General features: G+C 38.0%; 2 protein-coding genes across 13 annotated transcripts in view; one reads left to right on the top strand and one right to left on the bottom strand.

Moving 5' to 3' along the window:
• Positions 1-1,991: 1,991 nt before the first annotated feature.
• Positions 1,992-17,006, bottom strand: ZCRB1 (zinc finger CCHC-type and RNA binding motif containing 1). Its single transcript, XM_032646876.1, has 8 exons — positions 16,812-17,006; positions 15,679-15,764; positions 12,568-12,596; positions 6,770-6,881; positions 6,312-6,419; positions 3,586-3,698; positions 3,403-3,478; positions 1,992-2,589 (listed from the first exon to the last, which is right to left on the bottom strand). Exons 2-8 carry the CDS (start codon positions 15,760-15,762, stop codon positions 2,458-2,460), a joined length of 654 nt encoding a protein of 217 aa, XP_032502767.1. The 5' UTR covers positions 15,763-15,764; positions 16,812-17,006; the 3' UTR covers positions 1,992-2,457.
• Positions 17,007-17,048: 42 nt separating this feature from the next.
• Positions 17,049-25,737, top strand: part of PPHLN1 (periphilin 1) — a 142,171-nt gene continuing 133,482 nt past the window's right edge. For 5 of the 12 annotated variants that reach the window (XM_032646022.1, XM_032646013.1, XM_032646023.1 and 2 more), the window contains exon 1: positions 17,049-17,117. The gene's annotated coding sequence lies outside the window, so the exon portion shown is untranslated. Of the gene's footprint in view, positions 17,118-17,445; positions 17,580-25,737 lie in introns of all 12 variants that reach the window. The other 7 variants (XM_032646017.1, XM_032646015.1, XM_032646014.1 and 4 more) reach the window with 6 other exon arrangements.

The raw sequence follows: 25,737 nt of genomic DNA, 5'->3' as shown, positions 1-25,737 counted from the left end.
AACCAGCTATGTTTGTATATTTGTTTGTGTGGTAAAATATACATAAAATTTACCATTTTAGGGCTTCCCTGGTGGTGCAGTGGTTGAGAGTCCGCCTGCCGATGCAGGGGACACGGGTTCGTGCCCCGGTCCAGGAAGATCCCACATGCTGTGGAGCGGCTGGGCCCGTGAGCCATGGCCGCTGAGCCTGCAAGTCCGGAGCCTGTGCTCCGCAAGGGAGAGGCCACAACAGTGAGAGGCCCACGTACCGCAGGAAAAAAAAAAAAAAATTACCATTTTAACCGTTTTTAAGTATACAATTCAGTGGCATTAAGTACATTCACAACGCTGTGTAACCACCACCACTGTCTGCACCTAAAACATTTTCATCATCCTCAACAAAAATTCTGTACCCATTAAACAATAACACTCCCTTCCCCCTTCCTCCCAGTCCTTAGTAACCTCGATTCTACTCTATCAATTTACCTAATGTAGGTACCTCGTATAAGTAGAATTATACAATATTTGTCCTTTGGCGTTGTTTGTACCTTTTTATTTTTCAGAGAACTCAGGTTAAGTAAATGGCCTCAGGCCATCAACTCTAAGTGGAAACGTGGCCACAGAAACCTAGGTATGTCAGTCAAGAGACTATAGTCTTAACTGCTATGCCATTACTACCTTAGTTGTTGACTTTCCCATCCATATGCATGTATGTATCCATACACAGCAGGTATTTTGCACTTGCCATTAAATCCATAATGTTTTTCCATCCCATTAGGAATTCTCTGAAACATTTTAATGCTTTCTAATAATCATTTTGTATGTATCATGCTTTATCTTTTGTTGATATTTAACTATTTGTGTTCTGAATTTTAAATAACAATATATACCTTTGTACATAAATATTTGTATTTCTGACTAGAACCCTAGGATAAAAGAGAATGTTGTTTCTAGTTCAAACAATAGAACATACTTAATAGTTGATACTTGTTAAATTACCCTTCAGAAATTAGCCAGTATATAATACAGGTATTCTTATGACATCTTCATCACCACTAATTTTTTTAATTAGGTAAAAAAAAAACTAATGTCCTACTAGTTGAATAGAATCTTTGATAAAATATTTTCATTTACTATTTTAAATTTTCTATATATTGTTTATGTCACTAGCTCATTCTCTATTCTGTTTTAAGGTATTCATATAAACTTTTCTGTATTTTGTGGCATGTTTTTTCCCAATTTTTTTCTTTGCTTTAAATTTGATGAATTAATGGGTGAAACAGAAAATAGAGTCCAGCATTCAACCTTTTTGTCTGGTTTCCTCACTGAGATCTAGAAGATATTTTGCTGGTAAGGGGTTAACACTTTCATTGCCTTTATAGTTTTCAAAGTGGAAATATTTTTATTGCTTTTAGCAATTAAGAAACTAATAAATAGATGTTCTTTTAAAAAGCATTCAATAGTACAGAAATAGAGAAAGTAGAAAATTAAAGGCTCCATAATCCCGTTCCCATATATCCATCTGCAAACGGTATGGGAAGCTTCAGTCATAAATACAAAGAAATATAATACATGAAAAAAACAAGGCAATTATTAACTCTAGGAAAAATGTAATCATAGCACACTCATTAGCTCTGAAGTGAACAGTATTTCAATGGTCCTAAAATAAAAACAATAAAATATGGATTTAACCAAAATTTTTAACGTAGCCATATTGGGAAGGTGGAGGAGGGCAGAGGGGAGTATAGGAGATTGAAAAGTCTTCCTTCATCCTTTTATGGATTAAGTGGCAGAAATATATGTATTTTATTTAGCAAGATGTATGTACATGTGAAAAGGCACAAATATAGAAGTTGGCTGTTTTTGGGGAGTGGAACTTTGTGCCAAAGGACAAATTACTGCTCTTTGGTTACAAACCTTTGAGAGCTACTTTACTTTAAATTTTATGGGTAATTACAATGTATCCAGATTGGGATCAAGGTAAAAGAAATAAGATGACAAAAACACCTACATTTAAAAATAAAATTCTCTTGAGAAAATTTTATTAACATTAATCACAATAAATCATTCAATCTTTTCAGTCTTTAAGAGGTTTTTGTTTTAAAGATGAAATTTATTTCAAAAGTCCTCAAATAAGCCAATCATGAATAAACTTTTATAATGAACTTCTCAAACAAATCTTTTTACTTATCTACCTTTTTTCTCGGGATGACAATAGCATTATTATGATAGTATTAAGTTTTCTTTTTTATTCAAATGAACTGTTTTCAAGATTAATGATTATTAGCAAATCTTGATGCAAGATAAACATACTTTAAAATTACTTTTCAATTTCCTATGAACTATTTTAAAGTAAAAAACTATTTGGTACTAAGTGTTCTTATGTTCAAATTCTAAAAGTAATCTTTAGTCCCAATGGAACTTGATATTCCAAGATTTAAAAAATTTTTTAATGATATTGACATAATATATATAATTTTAATCACTAAGTTCCTCCTCATCACTGAAATATGTGCTTTTCTTTATCCTTGGGCGTCTTGAATCATCTGATGTTGAGGGACCCCCTGAACTGGGTTTCCATTTTTTTTGTTCTTCTTCAATTTTGGCTTGCTGTAATGTGGTTCGGAAAACAAACAAAACAAAATCAGGAATCTGTTTAATATTATTTACAGTCCATTGATTCAAAATATGGCAAAACATACATCACAAGTGCCAGCACTCTCTACCCTCCTAGCCCGTGCAGACAGTTCTACTCCATTAAGATGCCATTTCCCCTACCCCCAAGTTTTGTCCCAGTCTTACCATGTTAATCAAAATTATTTTAGACAAGTTCTACTAATTAACAGGCATATGAAATGAAGCCTACTTGTCATCCCTGTTGGATGTGGGAATGTTACATAAAATACATTAGTTAACTAAAAGGAAAAAATAAATTGATGTATGCATTTACGATTTATCAACTACATTAAAACAAAATAAGTGGTTCTATAAAATCAGGAAGTTATACACCCTTCTTCAAAAAATGTTTCGTATACTTGTATTAGGATATTTAATGGTCAAAAATATGTTTTTGGTTTTGTTTTAAAATGAAGCTTCTTTTAAAACAGTATCTTCGATTTAGTAAAATCTTTTCCATTGGGCTAAATTCACTTGAATCAAATAGTTCTGTTCAATTCTATAATGAGAACAGATTAAGACAGTAAAAGTGTTATGGGGCCCTTAAAATCTAGAAAGAACCGATAGGCACTTTTCCACCACACTGTTCTAAAGACCTTAAAGAAAAAGCCTATCTCCTAAAGTTTAGGGGCAAAGGGGAAGACAGAGGTTGCCATCAGGAGATGATTAATAAAGTAAGCAAGGAATATAAAACTATTAACTCAAGGCAGCTATGGCATGGTGCCTTAGAAAAGAACTATTTAGTACCTGGAAAGCTATGGCCTGACTGAGGCTGTCAAGAGCAGGATCTTCCCCTTCATCATCACTTTCTTCTACTTCTTCACTAAATTATTAAAAAAAAAATCAGAATGCACTTAAAAAATCAGAATGCACTTAGGAAAAAGACAGAAGCTACATAATAATGCATTTGCTAAGAGTGGCTATACATACATTCCTTCTTCTGGTTCAGGAATTTTCTTTTTTTTCTTTTTCTCTTTCTTCTTTGGAGGTTCACGTTCTCCAAGCATATTTTTAGGACAGGCATAACTTAAGTGTCCACTTTCCTTTTGTTTCCCATTAAAAAGGAAAGGAGAAATATTAAATTTGTTGTGTTATTAACAGAAACTTGGTGGTTCCTTAAGACTAAAATGTTTTATAACTTAAGAAAGAATATTGTCACACAGGGGCCTCCCTGGTGGCACAGTGGTTAAGAATCCACCTGCCAGTGCAGGGGACACGGGTTTGAGCCCTGGTCCGGGAAGATCCCACATGCTGCAGAGCAACTAAGCCCGTGCGCCACAGCTACTGAGCCCGCAAGCCACAACTACTGAGCCTGCAAGCCACAACTACTGAAGCCCGTGTACCTAGAGCCCATGCTCCACAACAAGAAGCCACTGCAATGAGAAGCCCACGCACCACAACGAAGAGTAGCCCCTGCTCGCCGCAACTAGAGAAAGCCCGTGCACAGCAACAAAGACCCAACACAGCCAAAAATAAATAAATAAATAAATAAAAAGAATATTGTCACACAGGGAATATACACAAAGAAATTAAAACCCATTACTTTAATATTTAGAAGGAAGAGATTATGATATTATAACTCCCAATAAGAAAGTATTTTAGTCGTTTCACTAAGAGTAAAAGAAGTTTTCTTCCTTCAAACATTTTAAATCTGAAGATTCAGGATATAAAATAATTCAAAATTTAAATGGACAATCTACCTTAGTTGTAAAACTTTTAAGTTATTATGATAAAATGGGGACAAAACTATTCCTAACTTCCAAGATGTTGCTGAACATTTTCTTTTAAAAACAAACGGAAAATTTAAAGTCTTCCTCACTTTTCCTATCAATTAATTTAATTTTGCTTCTTTCATATCTAGACTACACCTGCACTGTCCACTTATGGTGCCACTAGCTATAATTCTCTTGTGGTTACTGAGAACCTGTCTGAATTGATACATACTGGATTGTGAAGGCAGTATGAAAAAAGAATGTAAAATATTATAATTTAAAAAAATTTTAATTCCATAATTCAAATGAAAATATATTAAGTTTTTACCCTGTTTACTTTTTTTAATGTGGCTATTAGAACATTTATAATTAAATCTGTGGTTGCATATGTTTGTATTTGACAGTGCTGGACTAGCCATAACATTATAATGAGCCATAACATGGTTTGAGTTGTAAAATGAGACAATGAATCTGTGTATTAGCTTACCAAAATACCTTCAGAAGTAATATGTGAGAATGAGGGTGTGTGGAGAGGCTGAGCCAGGATTATAACAACAGAAGAGAAAAATAATCATGCTTTTCAAGTATATTTTACAAAGCATCAAATAGACTGTGTATTTTGTATACCTGGGGACACGGCTGAACCCAAGGTGTTATTGTTAATGAACTCCTGAGAGGATGTACTTAGAGAACCATTTTTCAAACTGTTTTTGGAATAATGGTATACCAAAAACTGTTAACATATGCCATACAAAAAATATGGCGGCAGGGGTTTAATAGTGAAATAGCTTTGGGAAAAATCAGGCTAAAATAAACGTAAACAGATTTTTGTGGGGGGATGTTTTAAGAAATATTATAATGTACTAAGTATAATATGACAAATCTATGGATCCATAAACCAAAAAGACAGATTAACAGATTCATCCAGGAGTTCTCAGATAATTTAATATTTACTGTGAATATGTGGATATATACTTATTTATCTGACCATAACAACTCCACCCTCCTTTCCGTTCTTTTTTTTCTTTTTTATGATGGACTCTGGAACACAGGTTTTGAAACATTAACTTAGGTGTCAGAATCATAAAAATTTACAGAATGTACCCAGTGTCTTGCTTGCTTTCTCTTTCCGTCCATCCATCCATCTGTCTATTCACCCACCCATCTGCTGTATATGTATATATTTTTGAGGGGGAGTGAGTGGCACTTGGGAAAGGACCCCAACACATTTCCTTCTATTTTCCATATGATCATGTAGCCAGGACAATGTCTCTCAGTAATCTTCTTTTCAGTAGAAAGCTCCCCATTAACCTCTGGATCCTGCTTTTTAGTATATATAAAGACATTTTAGAAATAGGCAGCAACAGACCCAGACTGAAATTCTCTTGATACAATTATGGGCCTTGGGCAAAGTTGTGTTGTGGCTATACATCTCTCCTAATCACCCAAAGTTTAAATGGATAACAACAGATGATGAGAACTAGATAAGAAAATCTGGGTATAGTTCAGCTCCTGAACTATCAGCAATACAAACAGGGGGGGAAACTTTTCAAAACAATATCCCATAGAGGATGGGTCATATCATAATGTTTTTACTGATTTGTGATTCTTAATCATTGGCAAAATATTATAGAAACACAAAAATTTATGGGTCACTAAAATCTTTCAGACAATAATGTAAGTAATTAGTCTTAAACTTTTTAATCTAACAACTTTCAAAGGTTTGGAAACTGGAGAAAATACCACCCTATATTACCCAACTCAGGTTAACTTTACATATGACATTTCAATTGAGTTTACTTACATGAGTCTAGAGTCCCAAAGTAAAACTTTCATAACCCGATTTTAGCCATCCAGAAGTCTTGGAGAACACAAACAAAACACTGATGTGAAAAATACCTTCAAGTAAACTATGGAAAATTATACTGTTTTAGGTTTACTCACCCCGCATTCATAACACTTAGATTTATCAAAGTAGTTTCGTCTTCGGATGAACTCAGCTGCTCTTCCATTGTCAATAGCAATGCTTGCTTTTATCACTCTACCGAATAACTAGAACAGAGAAAAATGCACATGCAATAGGATGTATTTCACTGAAACCTAAAACTACAGTTATTGGATCCCATTTCCTCAAACCTTCAATTCCATTTTATTTTTTAGATTATTTTAGCAATTGCCCACTTAGGTGTGACAAATTCTTTCCTATAGAATAGACTTTTATTCCTTATATTCTACCACTGTTTTGGGAACCCAGTACAGTTTTGACCTCTTTTCTGTACGTTAAATACCCTCAGGACCTACTGATATCCATCAGACTCGACTATCCCCTCATCCCCACATTTTTAGCCTGGATAAGCACAAAGGCTTTTGGTTAAAAACCTTGTTGGGAATGAATGGCTTACCTGTTTGTTGTTTATTGCCCTGGTACAGTTTTGTGCAGAGTCTTTATCCAAAAATAAAATAAATGCAACCCCTTTACTCTTCCTGGTATCTTTATCTTTCATTATAGTAACCCTTAAAGCATAAACAAATAGCCAGTTAAAAATAATGAGGCAGCAATAAACAACATATATGAATAAATACTTGAAAAACTCAAGTGGTCAAAAAGGGTTAATAAAACATTTATAGAGTAAGCAAGGAAATTAATATATTTGACAAACAGCTAACTCTTCAAAGTCATGGGATATCAAGAAGAATGGAAATGGGAAAGTGTGATACTGATTTCACACAAGTGAACACAGCTATGATTAGGAGTATCTGATAAATCTAACATTAGTCAGAGTTGAAGGATGTAGAGATTAGAGACAATGGAATCTTGAGGAGTAAGCATAATTCCTCTTCTCTACTGACTCCCTCACTCTGCAGGAAAAAACAAAACAAAACAAAACAAAACTGAGATGTTCTCTTCTACCCAAAAAGTAAAGTGATTTACTCAAATTATTTTTTTCTAGGTGTTAGAACATAACTATAATCTTAATATTCTTTTAAGGAATCTCCACTTCTGTGCTTCTTAGCCATACTACCCAAGGTACGTAAGTGGTAGGGATGGTGGTAAGAGCACAGAGCCTGTTCTTTTTCCTGATGCTTTACCCATCCCTAGTCCTGTGGTCCTCGCTCATCATATGTCATTAAATACAGTTTAAGAAAATATTCAACAGGGCTCTTTGGAGAAATGGCTGACTCCAAGGCTGGGATAGGGTATGTACAAGATGAACTTGGAACATCTTGCTATGTCAGAAAGGAAGTACTGGGGCTTCCCTGGTGGCACAGTGGTTGGGAATCCGCCTGCCAATGCAGGGAACACGGGTTCAAGCCCTGGTCCGGGAGGATCCCACATGCCGCGGAGCGGCTAAGCCCGTGCGCCACAACTACTGAGCCTGCGCTCTAGAGCCCATGAGCCTCAACTACTGAGGCCCACAAACCTAGAGCCCGTGCTCTGCAACAAGAGAAGCCACCGCAACGAGAAGCCTGCGTACTGCAACAAAGAGTAGCCCCCGCTCGCCGCAACTAGAGAAAGCCCGCGTGCAACAACAAAGACCCAACTTAGCCAAAAATAAACAAATTAATTAATTAAAAAAAAAAAAAGAAAGGGAGTACTTGAAAAAAATAGTGATGATAGGGCATGGCACAAGAACAGAGAAGCCAGTTGGAGGGAGCACCCATTGGCCAAATCTAGGACAGTCTGTGTACCAAAATAATTAAATACAGTAATGAATTATAAACCACATAAAAAAGGAATTCATAAGTCCACACTGATAATAAATAAAAGGGGGAGAAAGGAGAGCTACTGAATGCCAAAGGAGTCTGACTGGTGAATGTATAGGGAGTGCTAGAGTTGGAAAATCACCATTTGAAACAATCATAGTACTGGATCAGTCAAGAATTATCAACAAATGCTATGTCTAAAATGAAATTTTTATGTGTAATAGGAAGTTTGCATTGTCTCAAGAGTGTCTCCCACTGACTGCTTCTTAGCTGCAAAAGGGAAAAAAAGTAATTATACAGTGGAGAAGTTGGTTAACGTCTTGACTGGGTGATCAAAATTAATATCACTAATGAGGGACAGATGCATGCTGTATGAATCCAGATGTGACACCCTCAGAACACATCACCTATAGAGTATACCACCCAAGAATACATAACCACCACATAATCATGAGGCAACACCAGGAAAACACAAAATGAGGGGGAAAAAAGGTGGGTTAGAGCTATATTATTTATAAATGTTCCAGATTAAAGGAGGCTAAAAAGATAGGACAGTTAAAATAACACCTAACTCTAGACTGGATTCTGTACTAGAGGCAAAAAATTCTATGTGGGACATTATTGGGTCAAGTGACAAAACTGGAACATGGATGACTGAGTCAACAAAAGTACTGTATCAGGATAAATTTATGAGTTTGGTAACTGTACTGTGGTTATATAACATATAACGCTATTGTATTTGTAGGAAATACACACTGAAGTGTTTAGGAGTAAAGGGTGATGATGTTTATAACAGCCTCAAATGACTCACAAAAACAAACTATGTGTATGTATACACATAGATATATATAAACATACTCATATAGGTGTGTGTGTGTATACACACACACACACACACACATACATGCACACACATTGGGGAGAGAGTGCAAATGATAAAGTAACTGGGGATAAAATGTTAATAAGTCAATCTGGGCAAGGGATATTTTGATGTTCTTTGTACTATTTTTGTAACTTATAAATTTGAAATTATTTCCAAATAGCAAAAAAATGGAGACAAAGCTCTAAGACAAAGCTTAATAATTTTCTAAACAGTGAATTAACAGGAAAACAGATGAGAGAACATGAATGAATAAATAAACAGAAATTTGATTTAGTATTACATTTCACATATGAAAATTTATTTTATTTGGATTTGGGATTAGGTGCCTATAGAGTCATTGGAATGAAATTGGTAAAAAGATGCCACGATATTAAGAAAAGTGATGTCTTATTAAAAAAATATAAGTTACAATAATTTAGGGAAAAATGGGCAACTAAAATGGTTTACTTTCTCAAAAGGCTGCATCTGTTTATTCACTGGGCTTAGAAGGAAGGAAGAGAAGTCAAGCACTCGATGCAGCTCAAGTTTAGGCTGGTTTTCTTCAAAGCCACACCAGTTAGCATAAACAGGAAAGTTTTTAACCAATTTTGAAAGAAGTATAAAGTAAGATAGTTACTTTAACTTTTAAAAAATTTCATAATGTTTGTGATGGTCAGTTAAAGTCATAAATCATTTTTTTTGAAAGTACTATTTGGAAGTGTTAGCTTTCTAAGTCATACTCAGTTAATGATCTCTTTCATCTGTCCTCTCTTTTCCATTCCCACTGCTTTTTTTCTTGTCCACGGTGGCATTACTGTTTCCATAATCTATTCTTACTGGTTCCCTTGGTGTTAATTTATGCTCATATGCTAGTGGAAAAGTCTTCTACTTGAGGAATAAATAAAATCACTTATTCCTTTGCTCAAAAATCTTTGGTTCTTCAAGTTGCCTATTCTTTGGTCCAGCAATCAATATCCTTCATGATTATGGCTGCCATTCCTTCATCTTTCACTGCTCCTCACTTGTAAACTATAAGGTCTAGCCACAAGAAGGCACTCAGTGTTCATGAAGCATGGCCTGAACTTCCCCTAAACTGGTGCTCTGTTCATGTTGCTTCTATCCGCTTTCAAATCTCAATGTTTTGCCCATTAAAATTTCACTCCTTCTTCAGGGTTCAGAATGTATCAGTTCTTAACTGGAAATAATTTCTTCTCCTTTCCTTTCTGCTTGTTTCCACTGAAATCTCTGTATAAACAATGCCTCATCTCCCCTATTCAAAAAATTTATTTTTGCAGTAATAACAAATCTTCATGTTTGGATACATGTGATGGAATTTTTACTCTATTATTTGCCAGGCACCTCTCTAAGCTTTATCTATAAAGTGTTCCTTTCATCTCACCTATTTTGATATAAAAATCTTCTTTAAGGTTGTCTCTGTAACCCTATTAATCCTACCTCAATATGTTAAAACAAAAAGACAGATACATATGGGAAAGCAGTTTCTCAAAAGCGTGCATCCATTTGTTTGTTCATGTGGCCATTCAGTCTTTCCATTAGCCTCAAGCACAGGTACTAAGCACTGGCAGTAGGATAGGTTTTTATCCTCAGGAAAAGGCTTACAGTCTAGAGGTGGAGAAAGACCTATAAACCAATTAAAATACATTATTTTGATAGAGGTACCTTCTACGGTAACAGAAAAATAATTACATCAAGGATTTAAAAAGACAAACCTAGGATGATCCCCATGTCTCTAGCATGGGAAAAAAGCTAGACAGTGGTACCATTTCCTGATATAAGGTAGATGATGTACTCATTTTAGCACATGAAGTGAAGCAGACACTATTCTGGGAAACCTGGGTGTCATCCATAACAGCTCCTTCTCGCTCACCCAACCCTTACATACAAAGTGAGTATATCATTAAGTATTACCCATTTTCCTGCCTAATGATCTCTCAAATCTGACCAATCTTTACCTCTCTACCTGTATCATCTTAGTCCAAATTTCTCCCCTGGGCTATTGTTATATCTTTTGACTGGTCTCCCTGCACCTGCTCTTGTTCCCCTCCAATCCAATCTCTACACTGAAGCTGGATGGAATAAGCTTCTAAAAATTCAAATCATGTCACTCCCTCATTTAAAATTATTTAATGGATTCTTGGTACCCTTAGAGGAACCTGCTTCCATCTCTGGACCCGTCTTGTGCTTTCTCCCTCTTGCTCACTCATCTCAAGTCACACTGGCCTTCTTTCTGTTTCTTGATCTCGCTTTATTTTCTCTTTATTTCTTTATTTTCTCTTGCCACAGGGCCTTTGCACAAGCAAGTCCCTCTACCTGAAATGTTCCTCCCATTCTTTTAACCTACTTAACTCTTACTCAGCCTCTAGGTTTCAACTCAAAGGATAATGACTTAGATAAATCTACCCTGACTCTCTAGACTAGATCAGGTCTTCCCTGTTTACAGGTGCTTATAACTCTGTGTCTAACTTCATAGCATTCTCATGGTTTATAATTATGTATTTGTACAGAAATTCATTCAGCGATTCTGACAGGGAAAAATCAAGAAAAGGTAAAGGTTAAAGGAATAGGCTGGAATCAAACTATTGGATTCAAACCTTGGCTCCACTGCTAACCAGCAATATGATTTTAGGTAGCACAAAACTGTGTGCTTCAGTTTTGTCATTTATAATATCAAGATAATAACAGTAGCTACCTTAAAAGGTAGTTGTGAGACTTTAATGAGATAATTTATGTAAAGATATTAGAACAATGCATAACGTATTTATGTATTCATTGTTACATATCATCATTATTAGTGTTCTGATTGATAATGATCACTGTTTGAAATTCTGAAGACCTAGTAGCATTTTTGATTATTTTTTAATAGAGAAGTAAGTTTAAAAGAAGTTAACCTCAGGATGCAGATGAACTTCAACTGTTTAACTTCATTTATCAAAGCTAAAAGAAAAACAACTAGGCAAGATAAATATGCTTTAAATGCTTGGGATTTTAAATACGACTTTAAATTTATACCAGAACATATTATTAGTTGTAAGATAGAATAACACTATCTTGCTTTTACTTTACACTCTCATTAACCCTGCATTGTTCAAGAGTCAACTGTGTTTGTTTTTATATTCTATTTGTTTGACAAATAATAATCCATTTATAGTATACTTGATAACATACCTCCTAGTACCTAAAATATATATTTAATCGGAGCCTTTCACTTATGTCTTATGTTGGATAACAGGATCAGTTTTAGTTCTTAGTAATATAGTACAAAATTATATTATTTAAATAAATTAGGCCATATAAAGGAATACCATGAAATCATTAAATACAAGGATGTATCTATATAGTACATGGAAAAATATTTACAATATAATGTCAAGTTAAAAAAAAGACAACAAAATTGCATGTATAGAATTGTCTTTTACAACTTTTCTATAGATACTTATGTATATTAAAAAATTACTGAAATATACATAAAATGTTAACAGTAGTATTTTAATTTCTTTTTTATATCAAATATCTGTTTTATAAGAAATAGTAAATCTACTTCCATTAAGAAAATAATGGAGAAGTAAATTCTGATAGACTTTTAAATGAAGTTTCAAAATCTGATATACTTACTTTACAACTTTGCCATACTTGGAAAATATCTGAAACAAAAGACCACATAATAATTTGCAATTTAATTTAAAATCATAAAAGAACATTAAATTTTTAGGCTGTATATACTGACCACATTGTTTGTTGTAGTTTATGAAAATTTTTAGCCTCTGGTCTATAAGGTAAGCCGTCGACGATATATTTTTTTAGTGACTAGCATAATCCTCTTTTTTGGCTACTGGTGTCACAGGTATTTGCCTTAGTTCCTAAATTTCTGACAAAAGAGTGCATACAGAGAGAAAAAAAACACTCTTCATGTGTGGTAGATTGAAGGCACACACATTGCACAGCTGAGTGTTCCTGTGGTATATCCATGACAACTATCAACCCCACCATAGCTCCAGAGAAACCCTGTGCTTCAGCTATCAATGTTGTGGAATATCACTGTTCCTGGCCTACCCCCCAGCCCCCCACTCCATCAAGCAATCACTATGTCAGAAGACAAATCCTTACATAGACTGTTCATAAAACAAAAAAGCTTCTATAATGAAAAATCCATTCCCATCAGTCTCCTTCTGCCCACCCTAATATGTTGGTGGTACTTTACAGTTGGCCCTTTCTTCCCTTTTACATCTACATCTTCACTCTAAGCAATCTTATCTACTTCTACTGTTTCAGCCGGTCCTATTTATTATATAATGCTTGGTACAAAAGTCCTTCAGAATACATTAATGTATGTAATCAGTAATAATAAATGCTTGAGTTCTATAAGTTGTGTAACCATGGAACATAGTATAACTGGATTGCAGTGCTAGTAATACTGAATTCTGAAGACCAAAAAGACAGTTTTCTCTCTTTTCTTTTTTTTTTTTGTGGTTTGCCTTTCATTTTCTTTCTTTTTTTAAAAGAATTTGCTTTATTGCAGTATAGTTGATTTACAATGTTGTGTTAGTTTCTGGTGTACAGCAAAGTGTATATGTATATATACACACATATACATGTGTGTATATATATATATATATATATATATATACACACACACACACACACACACACACACACACATACTCTTTTTCATTTTTTTTCCATTATGGTTTATTACAGAATATTGAATACAGTTCCCTGTGCCATACAGTAGGACCTTGTTGTTTATCCATTCTGTATATAATAGTTTGCATCTGCTAATCCCAAACTCCCAATCCATCCCTTCCCCACCACTCCTCCCCCTTGGCAACCACAAGTCTGTTTTCTATGGCTGTGAGTCTGTTTCTATTTTGTAGATAAGTTCATTTGTGTCATATTTTAGATTCCACATATAAGTGATATCATACAGTATTTGTCTCTCTTTCTCACTTACTTCACTTAGTATGATAATCTCTGGGTCCATACATGTTGCTGCAGATGGCAGTATTTCATTCTTTTCTATGGCTGAGTAGTATTCCATTGTGTGTGTGTGTGTGTGTGTGTGTGTGTGTGTGTATGTATGTATGTATATCTATCTATCTCACATCTTCTTTATCCATTCATCTGTTGATGGACATATAGGTTATTTCCATGTCTTGGCTATTGTGAATAGTGCTGCTATGAACACAGAGGTGCATGTCTCGTTTCAAATTATAGTTTTTTCTGGACATATGCCCAGCACTGGGATTGCAGGATCATATGGCAACTCTACTTTTAGTTTTATGAGGAACCTCCATATTGTTTTCCGTAGTGATTGCACCAATTTACATTCCCACCAACAACGTAGGAGGGTTCCCTTTTCTCCACACCCTCTCCAGCATTTATTGTTTGTGGACTTTTTAACGATGGTCATTCTGACCAGTGTGGGGTGGTACCTCGTTGTAGTTCTGATTTGCACTTCTCTAATAATTAGCTATGTTTAGCATCTTTTCATGTGCCTATTGGCCATCTGTATGAAAGACAGTTTTCTACGTAACATTTCTAATGGCTTCTCATTTCATTCAGAGTCCTTACCATTATCTATGCAAGCCCTATAAGGCACCCCTGAATGGGCTTACCTCTGATTGCCCCTCCTCTTCTCTCCACTTTATTTACTCTGTCTGCCTGAAATGCTTGTCCCCCCTAGACATCTGCATAGCTGCCTCTTACTTCCTTCATGTCTTAATCGAAAGTCACCTTCCTAAAGTAAAATTTCACCATTTAATAACCCTCCTTTCCTGCTTTATTTTTTCTCCTTAGCACCTAACACCTTAGTATTAACTTAGTATCTAACAAATAACATCATTTAAATTTTTTATATTTCAAATTGTTTCTCTGTCTTGCTACATTGTGAGTGCCAAAAGGGATTTTCATCTTTTTGTTCACTGATGTGTACCTAGTACTTGTAAGTGGTCCTTGGCATATAGTAAGTGTTCAATAAAAAGAGATGTCTCTATTTGGATACAAGGAAGGACAATAAAGTTTGTTTTCTTCTCTGTCTGAGACTCAAGCTATGTCAATTAATTAATCGAGTACTATGTATCACCTATGCAGCATCTCTCTACTGTACTTAACATCTACCTAAAGTAGCAGAGAAAAGAGGGCACACTTGTAGATACGACTCATGTCATTCCTTCCAGTCCCTCTCAACCACCCATCTGCAGGACAGGCACAGAAGGAAATTTTGTTCTCTGTAAGGTAACAAGGTGAAAGAAGATGTTGGAAGGGATTTTTTTCTCCTCCAGTCACCCCTATCCTGAACTGAAAACAAACTTTATTAAACTGTTAAGTTTTTGCCACATATATAAATTAAGATATACTTTCAGAATTGGAGGATTAGGAAAGGGATCTGTTTTGCTTCCATCAGCCCTTCCTCCAAAACCTCCACCCCACTACCAGTTTCAAAAGCCAAGTAAGCAAGGAGGAAAAATCAGCATCATTATGCTAGTAGTGGCTTCTGTGTTTATAAAAAACTTGTTATCCTCTACAAAGCACTGGGAATTCTCTTTGGAAATTACAAGTGTCTAATTTTTTTCACTTAGGTTTACCATAGAGGTCTTTGGTATTAATGATTTAAGTGCATTGTAATGTATTTATTATGAATTTTGCCTAAGAGAACTGTTTGGTTAAGCTACATTTGTATCTCAAATAGAGAATTCAGTGGATAACAATACTAATACAAAAACTTACCCGGTATAAGTCATTGTTGGTCAGGGAAAAGGGCAGGTTGGATACATACACTGTGCTTTTACTTGGGGCCAATCCACCACTCATTTCTAAAAAACAAACAAACAAACAAACCCAGAAGCAATTTAAACCAGGTATTCTTCATTCCAAGTAAAACCAATACTATAGGCAAGTGACAAATTTATATACTTTCCTTCTTAGTAATACTCAGGAACATTGACTCCAGCTGGGTGAATTAAGGAATTCCTTTTCTCCAGACACCACTTAAAAGAGTTTTCTGGTCCTTCTTTCAAGTAGATTCTTTACACTAACCCCTTTCAGTGATGGAATATGGTGTGAATGGAGAGGTGGGTTTCAAACAGATGAAGGAAAAACTCTGAGGCTACTCTTAACCTCCCCTCAGGCTGAGAGCAAGAAAGTGTTTTCACATATACCTAATACTCTGCCTACCCACGTGAGAAAGAGCCTGGGAGCTCAGAAAGAAACTTAGCTGTTGATTTTCACCAATTTGCCTGGGTAACTTTTTGGTTGTCTTAACATTTTTCTCTGGAGCGGTGCTAAGAGGAAATTTTAGCCTCACATTTTGACGATGTAAATAAAGTTCTTTCAAATCTCTAATTTTGCATATTATTGCTAAATTATGAAATGATACATTTCATTATTGGAATAGTTTTCAGGGCCCTGAAGGGTATTGACCTGTATATATATTTTTCAGTTTACAAATATAATCTGTAATTCATTTTCATACCGTATATTGCAAAGTCAGCAAATTATCTCTGAAAATTATATCAGACTCAATCAACCAAGTTCAAATTTTCGATTTAAAAAGTGTGTGTGGTGTATTTACGATCACAAATGTCAAAATATTGATTCTAAGGCGTGCCAGTTCGCGATGTAATGGGAAAACCGCTTGATACTTGGGATGTATTGGGGGACAACTTCATCGACAGGTCGCTTTTTAAAAGCTTCCAACTGAAACTCTTCACACGTTAGTCGTTCTGGTGAGAATGCGAGGGCAGGGAAAAGTAAAGGTCCTGGAATAAAAAGGGTGGCGGGAGAGAGGGGCAAATGTTTCCGGCAGCTTGGTCTGGGGAGGAGCCCGCAGGGAGAAAGGCCGCAGCTGGGTAGTCGTTTACCTTCAGGTGGGGCAGGCCCGGGAGACTAGAAGAGCGCGAGCCCTCAGCTCGCTCGGGGCTCAACCCCGACAGTTCGTCGCCCCTTGCAGCTGCCTTGGCATCACGGGTCCTGGGAAGGGTCAGGAGCCTGCAATAAGAAGTTAGCAGCAGTGCCTCTTCCAGGATGTCCTTTGACCCAAGCCCCGGAGGCGGGTCTAGGGGCGGGCGCTTTTGCCGACGTCTTCGCGCGCGCCGGAAGTGCCTCCCTGGGAGCGCTGCGACGAGTGGACGACAACGTTTACGGGGTCTCCCGGTGGCCCAGAGTTGGTGAGCGCGTTTTACCTTTCCGAGAGGTGGACGGGGACGGGCACGGGCTGCTACACCGGGGAGAGGGGAGTGCGCGGGCGGGCAGGCCTTTCCGCGGCGGAACCTGGAGTCTCCCGCTGCATTTGAATGGTGCAACGATTCTGCTCCTGCGGTTGAGGGTGGAGAGACGCAGCGGAGTTTGGAATAAAGGAAAGTGTTGAGTCTGTGATACAGGTTCGCTTCTCTTTAGTATCGTAATATGCAAAAAGAGGACTGAACTAGGTGACTTCAACGAGCCGAGGTCAGTTAGTAAGTCGGTAAATTTACTTAATGTGTTCGACGTACCCAGTTCGGTTATAGGCACTTCGGCAGCTACAAAAAAGTGTAAAGCGGCCCTTTTCTGGAGGATATCTCAGTCTCGTTGGGGAGACAAGGTCAACCTGGGGAGACTCGGATTCACAGAATGACTCATCCTGAATATTGGTATGGACACATGTTAACTTTCTTGGCACCTTTTTTCTTCCTGTAAATCTGTAATGGGCACACACTGCTTTTTCCCCAAGTGGCTGTAAACAGGCCCATCATTCCGACAGAAAAAACAGAAAATAATGCAAGGTAGTTTATACTTAACTTCTACCCACCAGCACACACAGACCAGGCCTCTAATCACTCCCTGGGAGCCTGCGTGCCAGCAGCCTGGAGCCCAGAGCCTCTCCTGGAGCCTGCACAATCAATCCAGACTGAAGCCGATGTCTTCTAGAGAGACGGAAGTGCAATCCAGCCAGGGCGCAGCAGAATTTTGAGAGGCCCGAATGCCTCCGCGTCCACCAGGGGACCGTTGGGACTAATTATCTTGGCAAACTTGTGGCCAGCCAAAACTGCCATGCTTCACATCCCTGTTATCCTTGGTTACCGTCCAAGATGTAAGCCCCTTTGGTCTTCTGTGCTACACCCCCATCCCCGTGCTGCTTTGTGTTCGCTCCCTCTGCCTTGATTTAGGCTTTCACTGCTTCCCCCAACTTTTCTTCCACATTTCACCCCTCAACACAACAGCTGGGCTCTCTGAAACCTTTCTTCCTTGCTTAACAAACGTTTACTTATTCAGCCTCTTTATGGAAATTTTCTTACGTCTCCTGACCCTAACTAACACTTGTTTTTTCCCTCCAGCCCTTTCAGTTGAGCCCTTTCTTTTGACACCTGCGTTTGTGGGTGGGTCATGGCTCTAGCCATATGGAACTGATTTCACTTTCTTAATGCTTTTTTCTTCAGGCATCGTCTTTGCAAAAGTTCTTTGATTTTCCTGATCCTTACCCTACCTTTTTCTGGATAATTCCTATACCTGCTAAAGCTCTCAGTTTAGTCAATTTCTCTGAGGGGGTGTTCCCTGACTTCCCATAGACAGAATTAGGTACCCTTGCTGTGTGCTAAGTGCCCTCTACTTCCCTTTTAGTAGCACTTATAGGATGTATCCTGATTGCTTATCTCTTTGTGCTACTAAGCTAGGCTTTTGGGGAGGGACTGTTTGTCTTGTTTACTTTTGTAACTCCAGTGCCTAATAGGCAGTCAAGTATTTCTTGAATCATTGCAGTTGCTGCAGATACAGATACAGCCTCAGAAGTCAGGCGGTTGATGTCATCTCCTGACTTTAAAATGTAAAAATCTGGGCTTCCCTGGTGGCGCAGTGGTTGAGAGTCCACCTGCCGATGCAGGGGATGCAGGTTCGTGCCCCGGTCCGGGAAGATCCCACGTGCCGCGGAGTGGCTGGACCCATGAGCCATGGCCGCTGAGCCTGCGCATCCGGAGCCTGTGCTCCGCAACGGGAGAGGCCACAACAGTGAGAGGCCCACGTACCGCAAAACAAACAAACAAACAAAAACAAACAAACAAAATGTAAAAATCTTTCAAAAGATGTCAGCTGCTACTCAGCTACAGCTGATTGTGGCTGTGTGACTGTGTGATCCCAGCGTTGCCAGAGTGTCCAGCCTTTTCAAGGAAAGTTGGAAATACAGTTTCTTAAAGGGTTATCTTCCAGTTTTTAAGTGTGGTCAATGGACTAAAGTTTTATTAAAAAAAAAAAAGAAACCTGGGGCTTCCCTGGTGGCACAGTGGTTGAGAGTCCGCCTGCCGATGCAGGGGACACGGGTTCGTGCCCCGGTCCGGGAAGATCCCAGATGCCGTGGAGCGGCTGGGCCCGTGAGCCATGGCCGCTGAGCCTGCGCGTCCGGAGCCTGTGCTCTGCAACGGGAGAGGCCACAACAGTGAGAGGCCCGCGTACCGAAAAAAAAAAAGGAAAAGAGAAAAAAAAGAAACCTGGGCCAAACATAAGTCACACGTGGGCTTCGCAGCCATTGGTATGGAATCTTTTGTAAGTGTTGTAGAGTTCAGAAATGGGCTTTCTGGAGAATAATAGATTTTGAACTGGGCCTCTATGGATGTTTGGAAGTTGAGTGAGAGAATGGAAAGAGGTATTGCGGTTTGGGAAATAAGACAATTCCAGGGTAGTGTTTGTTACTTTGTGACCCAGTGAGGAGGAAGGCATGAATGATCCTTTCCGAGAGAACAGAAGTTTAGGTGAGATGGTAGAAGGGGGCATGTAAAAAGGTCAGAGGTGTTTGGATTTGTTACAGTTAATTAATAAGAAACTGTTTGGGTTCTTGATCAGGGAAACTTCAAATATGAATGACATATTAGCAAAGTTAATTGAGTATCCTTTTTTTTTTTTTTTTTTGTGGTATGCGGGCCTCTCACTGTTGTGGCCTCTCCTGTTGCGGAGCACTGGGTCTGGATGCGCAGGCTCAGCGGCCATGGCTCATGGGCCCAGCCACTCCGCGGCATGCGGGATCCTCCCAGACCGGGGCACGAACCCGTGTCCTCTGCATCGGCAAGCGGACTCTCAACCACTGTGCCACCAGGGAAGCCCTGAGTATCCTTTTTTAAGGGTGAAATGGAGGGTAAAAGACTGGAAGGAGGCTGACCACTAAAGACTGTAAACTCCATCCAGATGTGAAATGAGATGTAGATTTGAAAATATTACACACAAACTTTGCCTATTTGAGTAATTTCTGTTACTTGATCACTTATGATGAACAATAATCTACTACTAAGTATTTAATACTTACATAAAAGAAGTTTCCTTAAAGCAGTGAAAAGTCAAGTAACTTGTGAAACTACTAAAGAATGCAGTACTTTAATAGTACTAAGGTCTAGTGTTCATTATGAAGCAATCAGCGATCTCCTTTCCTCTAGCCTCTTCACCTTCAGTCCTTCCTGTATACTGCCAGGTTAATGTCATTTGGAATGACATTTTTTCCCCTCACCTTATTTCTAGGTTTAAAAGCCTACAGGGAGCTCCTCCTCTAGTTTTTCGCATTTTTTTCTTAAGTATTTAGTTGACATGTATCTTTATTTTTTTTTAATTTATTTATTTTTGGCTGCGTTGGGTCTTCGTTGTTGCGTGGGCTTTCTCTAGTTGCAGTGAGCGGGGGCTACTCTTCGTTGTGGTGCACAGGCTTCTCATCGTGGTGGCTTCTCTTGTTGCAGAGCACGGGCTTTAGGCACACGGGTTTCAGTAGTTGCAGCATGCAAGCTCAGTAGTTGTGGCACACGGGCTTAGTTGCTTCGCGGCATGTAGGATCTTCCTGGACCAGGGCTCGAACCCGTGTCTCCTGCATTGGCAGGCAGATTCTTAACCACTGCGCCACCAGGCAGGTCCCTGTTTTTTTGCTTTGTTGTGCCATTTAATGCCCTTGAATTTTGTTTTCTCTGTCCTTGCCTGTTTGCTTTGTGAAGCAAGGTGATATGGTGGAAAGGGCTTGGTTTTTAAAGTCATACAGGCCTGAGTTTGATTCCAGGCTCCGTATGCCTCTGATATTTGAACTTTTCAGAGCCTCTGTGGTTTTTTTTCTGGGATGGGAGGGATAATATCTCCTTCAGGGGAGGAAAGGAAAGCTTGTTGAATACCTATGCAGGCTCATTTCCCACTCCTTTGCAATGCCAGTCTTCTGCCCTGGTAGTTTGTATCTTTCTCATGGACGTTTTATCTTCCCCAATTCCTTTCTGTTTTCTTGGATTTCTACCATTGACTGTTGTTCATCTACACTTAAGCACTCTCTCAAGATTATATTTAAATTTTCTTGGCTTTTTTTTAAGTATCATTGCCTGCATTTATCTCTCCCTGGACACTGAACAATAATTAATTCCTGTGGATTCTTTATTTTGACCATTTTAATTGACATCCAATGTTATTTTTTTTCTTCACAGACTTTAACTATATTCTAAAATTCATTTTTGTTTTAGATGTCTGGAATTTTAAACATTTTCAAGTAGAAGTAGTATTATGTAATTTTTAGGTTCAAGTCTATACTTTAAAACTTCTTGTTTTAATTTAGGATATCAGGAATATGTTTACCTTGCTTTAACATCAATGGATCTCATCCTAAGATAAGTTTAAGATTAAAAAAAAATGTCCCAGGCAACTGTATAGGGATTTCAGAGGACAAGACCTAGGCATTAGTATTTTTTTTTAAAGCTCTTTAGATGATTCTAATGTGCACACAGGGTTGAGAATCACTGCTTTAGGTGCTAGAGCTAAAGGATTCTCATTGGTACCTTTTGCTCAAAAATGAAGTGGCATTAGTGTCATGAGAAGTGTAATAGGAGCCATAATCTAATAGTGCTCATTGGAAGTTTTCTGAGTAACCAAAAGGTACAAACTATTATTTAGGTTCTTCAGAATGGCTCATGTAGTGGTCATATGAATAATATATTTATTTGATCAGTATTTAATAAGTACCTTTACTGTGCTAAGCAACAGGAGTAAGAAAGGTACACATTTGTTGCCTTTGCAGTGGTGTTTAGATTGGGAGGGAGGAGAGGAAGGAAAGTAAATTGAATGTAATGTTATATAGCACTAGGTAGAGGGTGAAGGCAAATAAGTAGAAGAAAGATATTCTAGGCAGGAGAAAAGCATGCCATGATATGGTGGTGAGAAATAGTGGCACACTTGCAGAACAAGATGTAGTTTGTTATGTCTGGAGGTTCTGGAGGCTGTTGGGGAATTGGTAGGAGGTGAAGCTGGAATGGTAGGAGCAAGGTCATAAATAAGCTTTTTCAAGTTTAGGCTGAGACTTCATTCTTTGGGATATGGGGAATAACTGAGATTTTTAAATCAGGTGTCTTATCAGAATGAACACTCTGGCTGCAGTTTGCTGAGTGGAAGAGATGACATCAGAAGCAAGGAGACCAGTGTTTTACTGTTAGGGAGTCCAATGGCTAGATTAAGAGCATATGAACAAAGACAGTGGTAGCTGGGTTCAGGAAGTGGAGATACATGTACCTTATATATTGAGGTTGTAGATATACCTGGATTTAGTTACTTAGATATGAAAAGTTTTGGGTCTTGTGTGACTCAGGTTTCTGATTTGGGTCTTTGGGTATCTGATATAGTGTCATTGACCAAAATGGGGAAAACAGGAGATAAAGCAGTTTTCTGAGAAGTGTGAAGAGCTGTTCTGGCATATTGAGTTGGAGGTGCTGTGAGATATCCTCTTGAAAGGAAGTGGAGATGTGGGAGTCATTTATCCAGAGGGGGCATGTTACCAGCTTTAATACATTTACTGCATGAATACTGAGCACATACGTTGTGCAAATTATTCTAGGTGCTTAATATTAATCAATGAACAATGTAGAGATCCCTGTTTTCATATAGTTCACATTCCTAGTAGCAAGGGACCAATAATATACATCAAAGTTATATAGTATCTTAGATGATTAATGCTGTGAAAAAAAGAGCAAGATTAGGGGGATCTGGTAGAAAAATGACATTAAGAAGACATTAGAGGTGACATTGAAGGCTTTAACCATGCAGATACCTGGAGAAAAGCATCCTGGGTGGGCAATTGCCAGTGTGAAGGCCTATGGCTCATCTAAAGCATGAGGTCAAATGTGACCTAATTGCTAACCATGGTTTGCTATCAAAATAGTTACTGAATGAATATAAAGAGTGAAAAGAATGCATTTGGGAAGGAGGGAAAGCTATTTATCCTGTGTGTATTTAATACTGGAAGCTGGCTAGAGCAATGTACAGAGTTTCTCTGTAGTCTAAGCTGCTATTATAACCTTTTAGATAAAATGAAAAACGGATCTTTCTCTGTTGCCTTGCCTGTGGATTCAAAGCGTGAATAGTTTGACAGAAGAATATTGCCTGTGACTTTCCAGTTTCTCAATTTCCAGGCTACTCTTACCGAGAATTCAAGTCCTCCCTGTCATCTTTGCCCTCAATTGAAGCTAACATGACAGTGGTTGGGTAGCTCAATGGAATGCTCTAAGAAAGCTTATTTCTTCCTGGACATAAATATACCATGATGGTATATTAAACGTACTCTATTGAATATGGCATAAGAGAATGAGATTTTTGTAATCTACAACCAGTTATTAGCAAACTTCTAAATGAAGCCTACATTCCCCACACTGAATTCTAATTCTATTCTCTGCTTAATTGTCATGTAGAGGGGTCCTTCCATTTTTCAGTTGTATTCAGTTTTCATACGGTGTTGGATCAGAGAACTTCACTGGAGTACTTCTGATACTTCCTTAATGGGAGGAGATTAGTGAAGTGATGACAGGGTAAGTAACATGATCACTTCACTGGGAGTCAGAGCACCTTAGTTTAAATTTAGCTGACTGGCTTCAGTTGCAGAACGGGTCAATAGCCTAAATCTGGATAATGTCATAAACATGTGCCGCTAATCATAAGGTTACTGTACTCATCAGTTATTTTATTTTATTTATTTATTTATTTTACATCTTTATTGGCGTATACTTGCTTTACAATGGTGTGTTAGTTTCTGCTCTGTAACAAAGTGAATCAGTTATACATATGTTCCCATATCTCTTCCCTCTTGCGTCTCCCTACCTCCCACCCTCCCTATCCCTCCCCTCTAGGTGGTCACAAAGCACCGAGCTGATCTCCCTGTGCTCTGCGGCTGCTTCCCACTAGCTATCTATTTTACGTTTGGTAGTGTATATATGTCCATGCCACTCTCTCACTTTGTCACAGCTTACCCTTCCCCCTCCCCATATCCTCAAGTCCATTCTCTAGTAGGTCTGTGTCTTTATTCCCATCTTACCCCTAGGTTCTTCATGACATTTTTTTTTTCTTAGATTCCATATATATGTGTTAGCATATGGTATTTGTCTTTCTCTTTCTGACTTACTTCACTCTGTATGACAGACTCTAGGTCCATCCACCTCACTACAAATAACTCAATTTCGTTTCTTTTTATGGCTGAGTAATATTCCATCGTATATATGTGCCACATCTTCTTTATCCATTCATCCGATGACGGACACTTAGGTTGCTTCCATCTCCTGGCTATTGTAAATAGAGCTGCAATGAACATTTTGGTACATGACTCTTTTTGAATTATGGTTTTCTCAGGGTATATGCCCAGTAGTGGGATTGCTGGGTCATATGGTAGTTCTATTTGTAGTTTTTTTTTTTGGTTTTTTTTTTGCAGTACGTGGGCCTCTTACTGTTGTGGCCTCTCCTGTTGCGGAGCACAGACTCCAGACGTGCAGGCTCAGCGGCCATGGCTCACGGGCCCAGCTGCTCCACGGCACGTGGGATCTTCCCGGACCGGCACACGAACCCATGTACCCTGCATCGGCAGGCGGACTCTCAACCACTGCGCCACCAGGGAAGCCCTATTTGTAGTTTTTTAAGGAAACTCCATACTGTTCTCCATAGTGGCTGTACCAATTCACATTCCCACCAGCAGTGCCAGTGTTCCCTTTTCTCCACACCCTCTCCAGCATTTATTGTTTCTAGATTTTTTGATGATGGCCATTCTCATCAGTTATTTTAAAGCCCTTTGAAAGTTACAAAAAAGATTCTTTGAATTCAAGGTGATATTAGCATATTCTTCCCTTATTATCCTATAGTACCTTCGTTATATCCTCCTGCTCTAATACCTTTTCCCTTTTCTGTTGTTTTAATTAAAGATCGGGCTTAAAGCCAATCTTCTTTACAGCCCAGTGTTCTTTCTTTTGTATGTAATCATCAAACTGTGTCTTCTGTTTTGTTTTGCTAACAGTACAGGGTTGCATATGGAATCGTCTGTTTATATTACTGCCTTCCCCAATTATATAGACTTCTTTTTTTAAAATTAATTTTTATTGGAGTATAGTTGCTTTACAATGCTGTGTTAGTTTCTACTATACAGCAAAGTGAATCAGCTATATGTACACATATATCCCCTCTTTTTTGGTTTTCCTTCCCATTTAGGTCACCAGAGAGCATTGAATAGAGTTCCCTGTGCTATACAGTGGGTTCCCATTAGTTATCTATTTAATACATAGTATCAGTAGTGTATATATTTCAATCCCAATCTCCCAATTCATCCCACACCCCCCTTCCCCCTTGGTAGTCTAGGTTTCTTAAGGATAAAAGAAGTTTAATAATTTGGCATGGGCCTTACCAGTGGTGTTTGATTTTTTGGGGTGTTTTCTACTAGTAGGTGCTAATTATTTTGCTACACCAAGTTCTGTTTAATTTCACCATTACATTGTGTTCTACTATTTTTATGTTCTTATTCTGAAAATACACAGTAATTTGGATAAAATAAAGAATTATATTCTGATA

This window comes from Phocoena sinus, chromosome 10 (assembly GCF_008692025.1).
Source record: "Phocoena sinus isolate mPhoSin1 chromosome 10, mPhoSin1.pri, whole genome shotgun sequence".
Classification (NCBI taxonomy): Eukaryota; Metazoa; Chordata; class Mammalia; order Artiodactyla; family Phocoenidae; genus Phocoena; species Phocoena sinus.
The sequence above is the reverse complement of the archived record's forward strand: the minus strand, read 5'-3'. Positions and strand labels throughout refer to the sequence as shown.

Coding starts and splice junctions, on each gene's coding strand:
- ZCRB1 (XM_032646876.1), bottom strand. CDS start 15,762: ATGAGTGGTGGATTGGCCCCAAGTAAAAGCACAGTGTATGTATCCAAC. Junction 3,699..6,311: donor CTAAGTGTTATGAATGCGGG/GTGAGTAAACCT, acceptor GGGAAACAAAAG/GAAAGTGGACACTTAAGTTA. Junction 3,479..3,585: donor CCTGAACCAGAAGAAGGAAT/GTATGTATAGCC, acceptor TTAATAATTTAG/TGAAGAAGTAGAAGAAAGTG.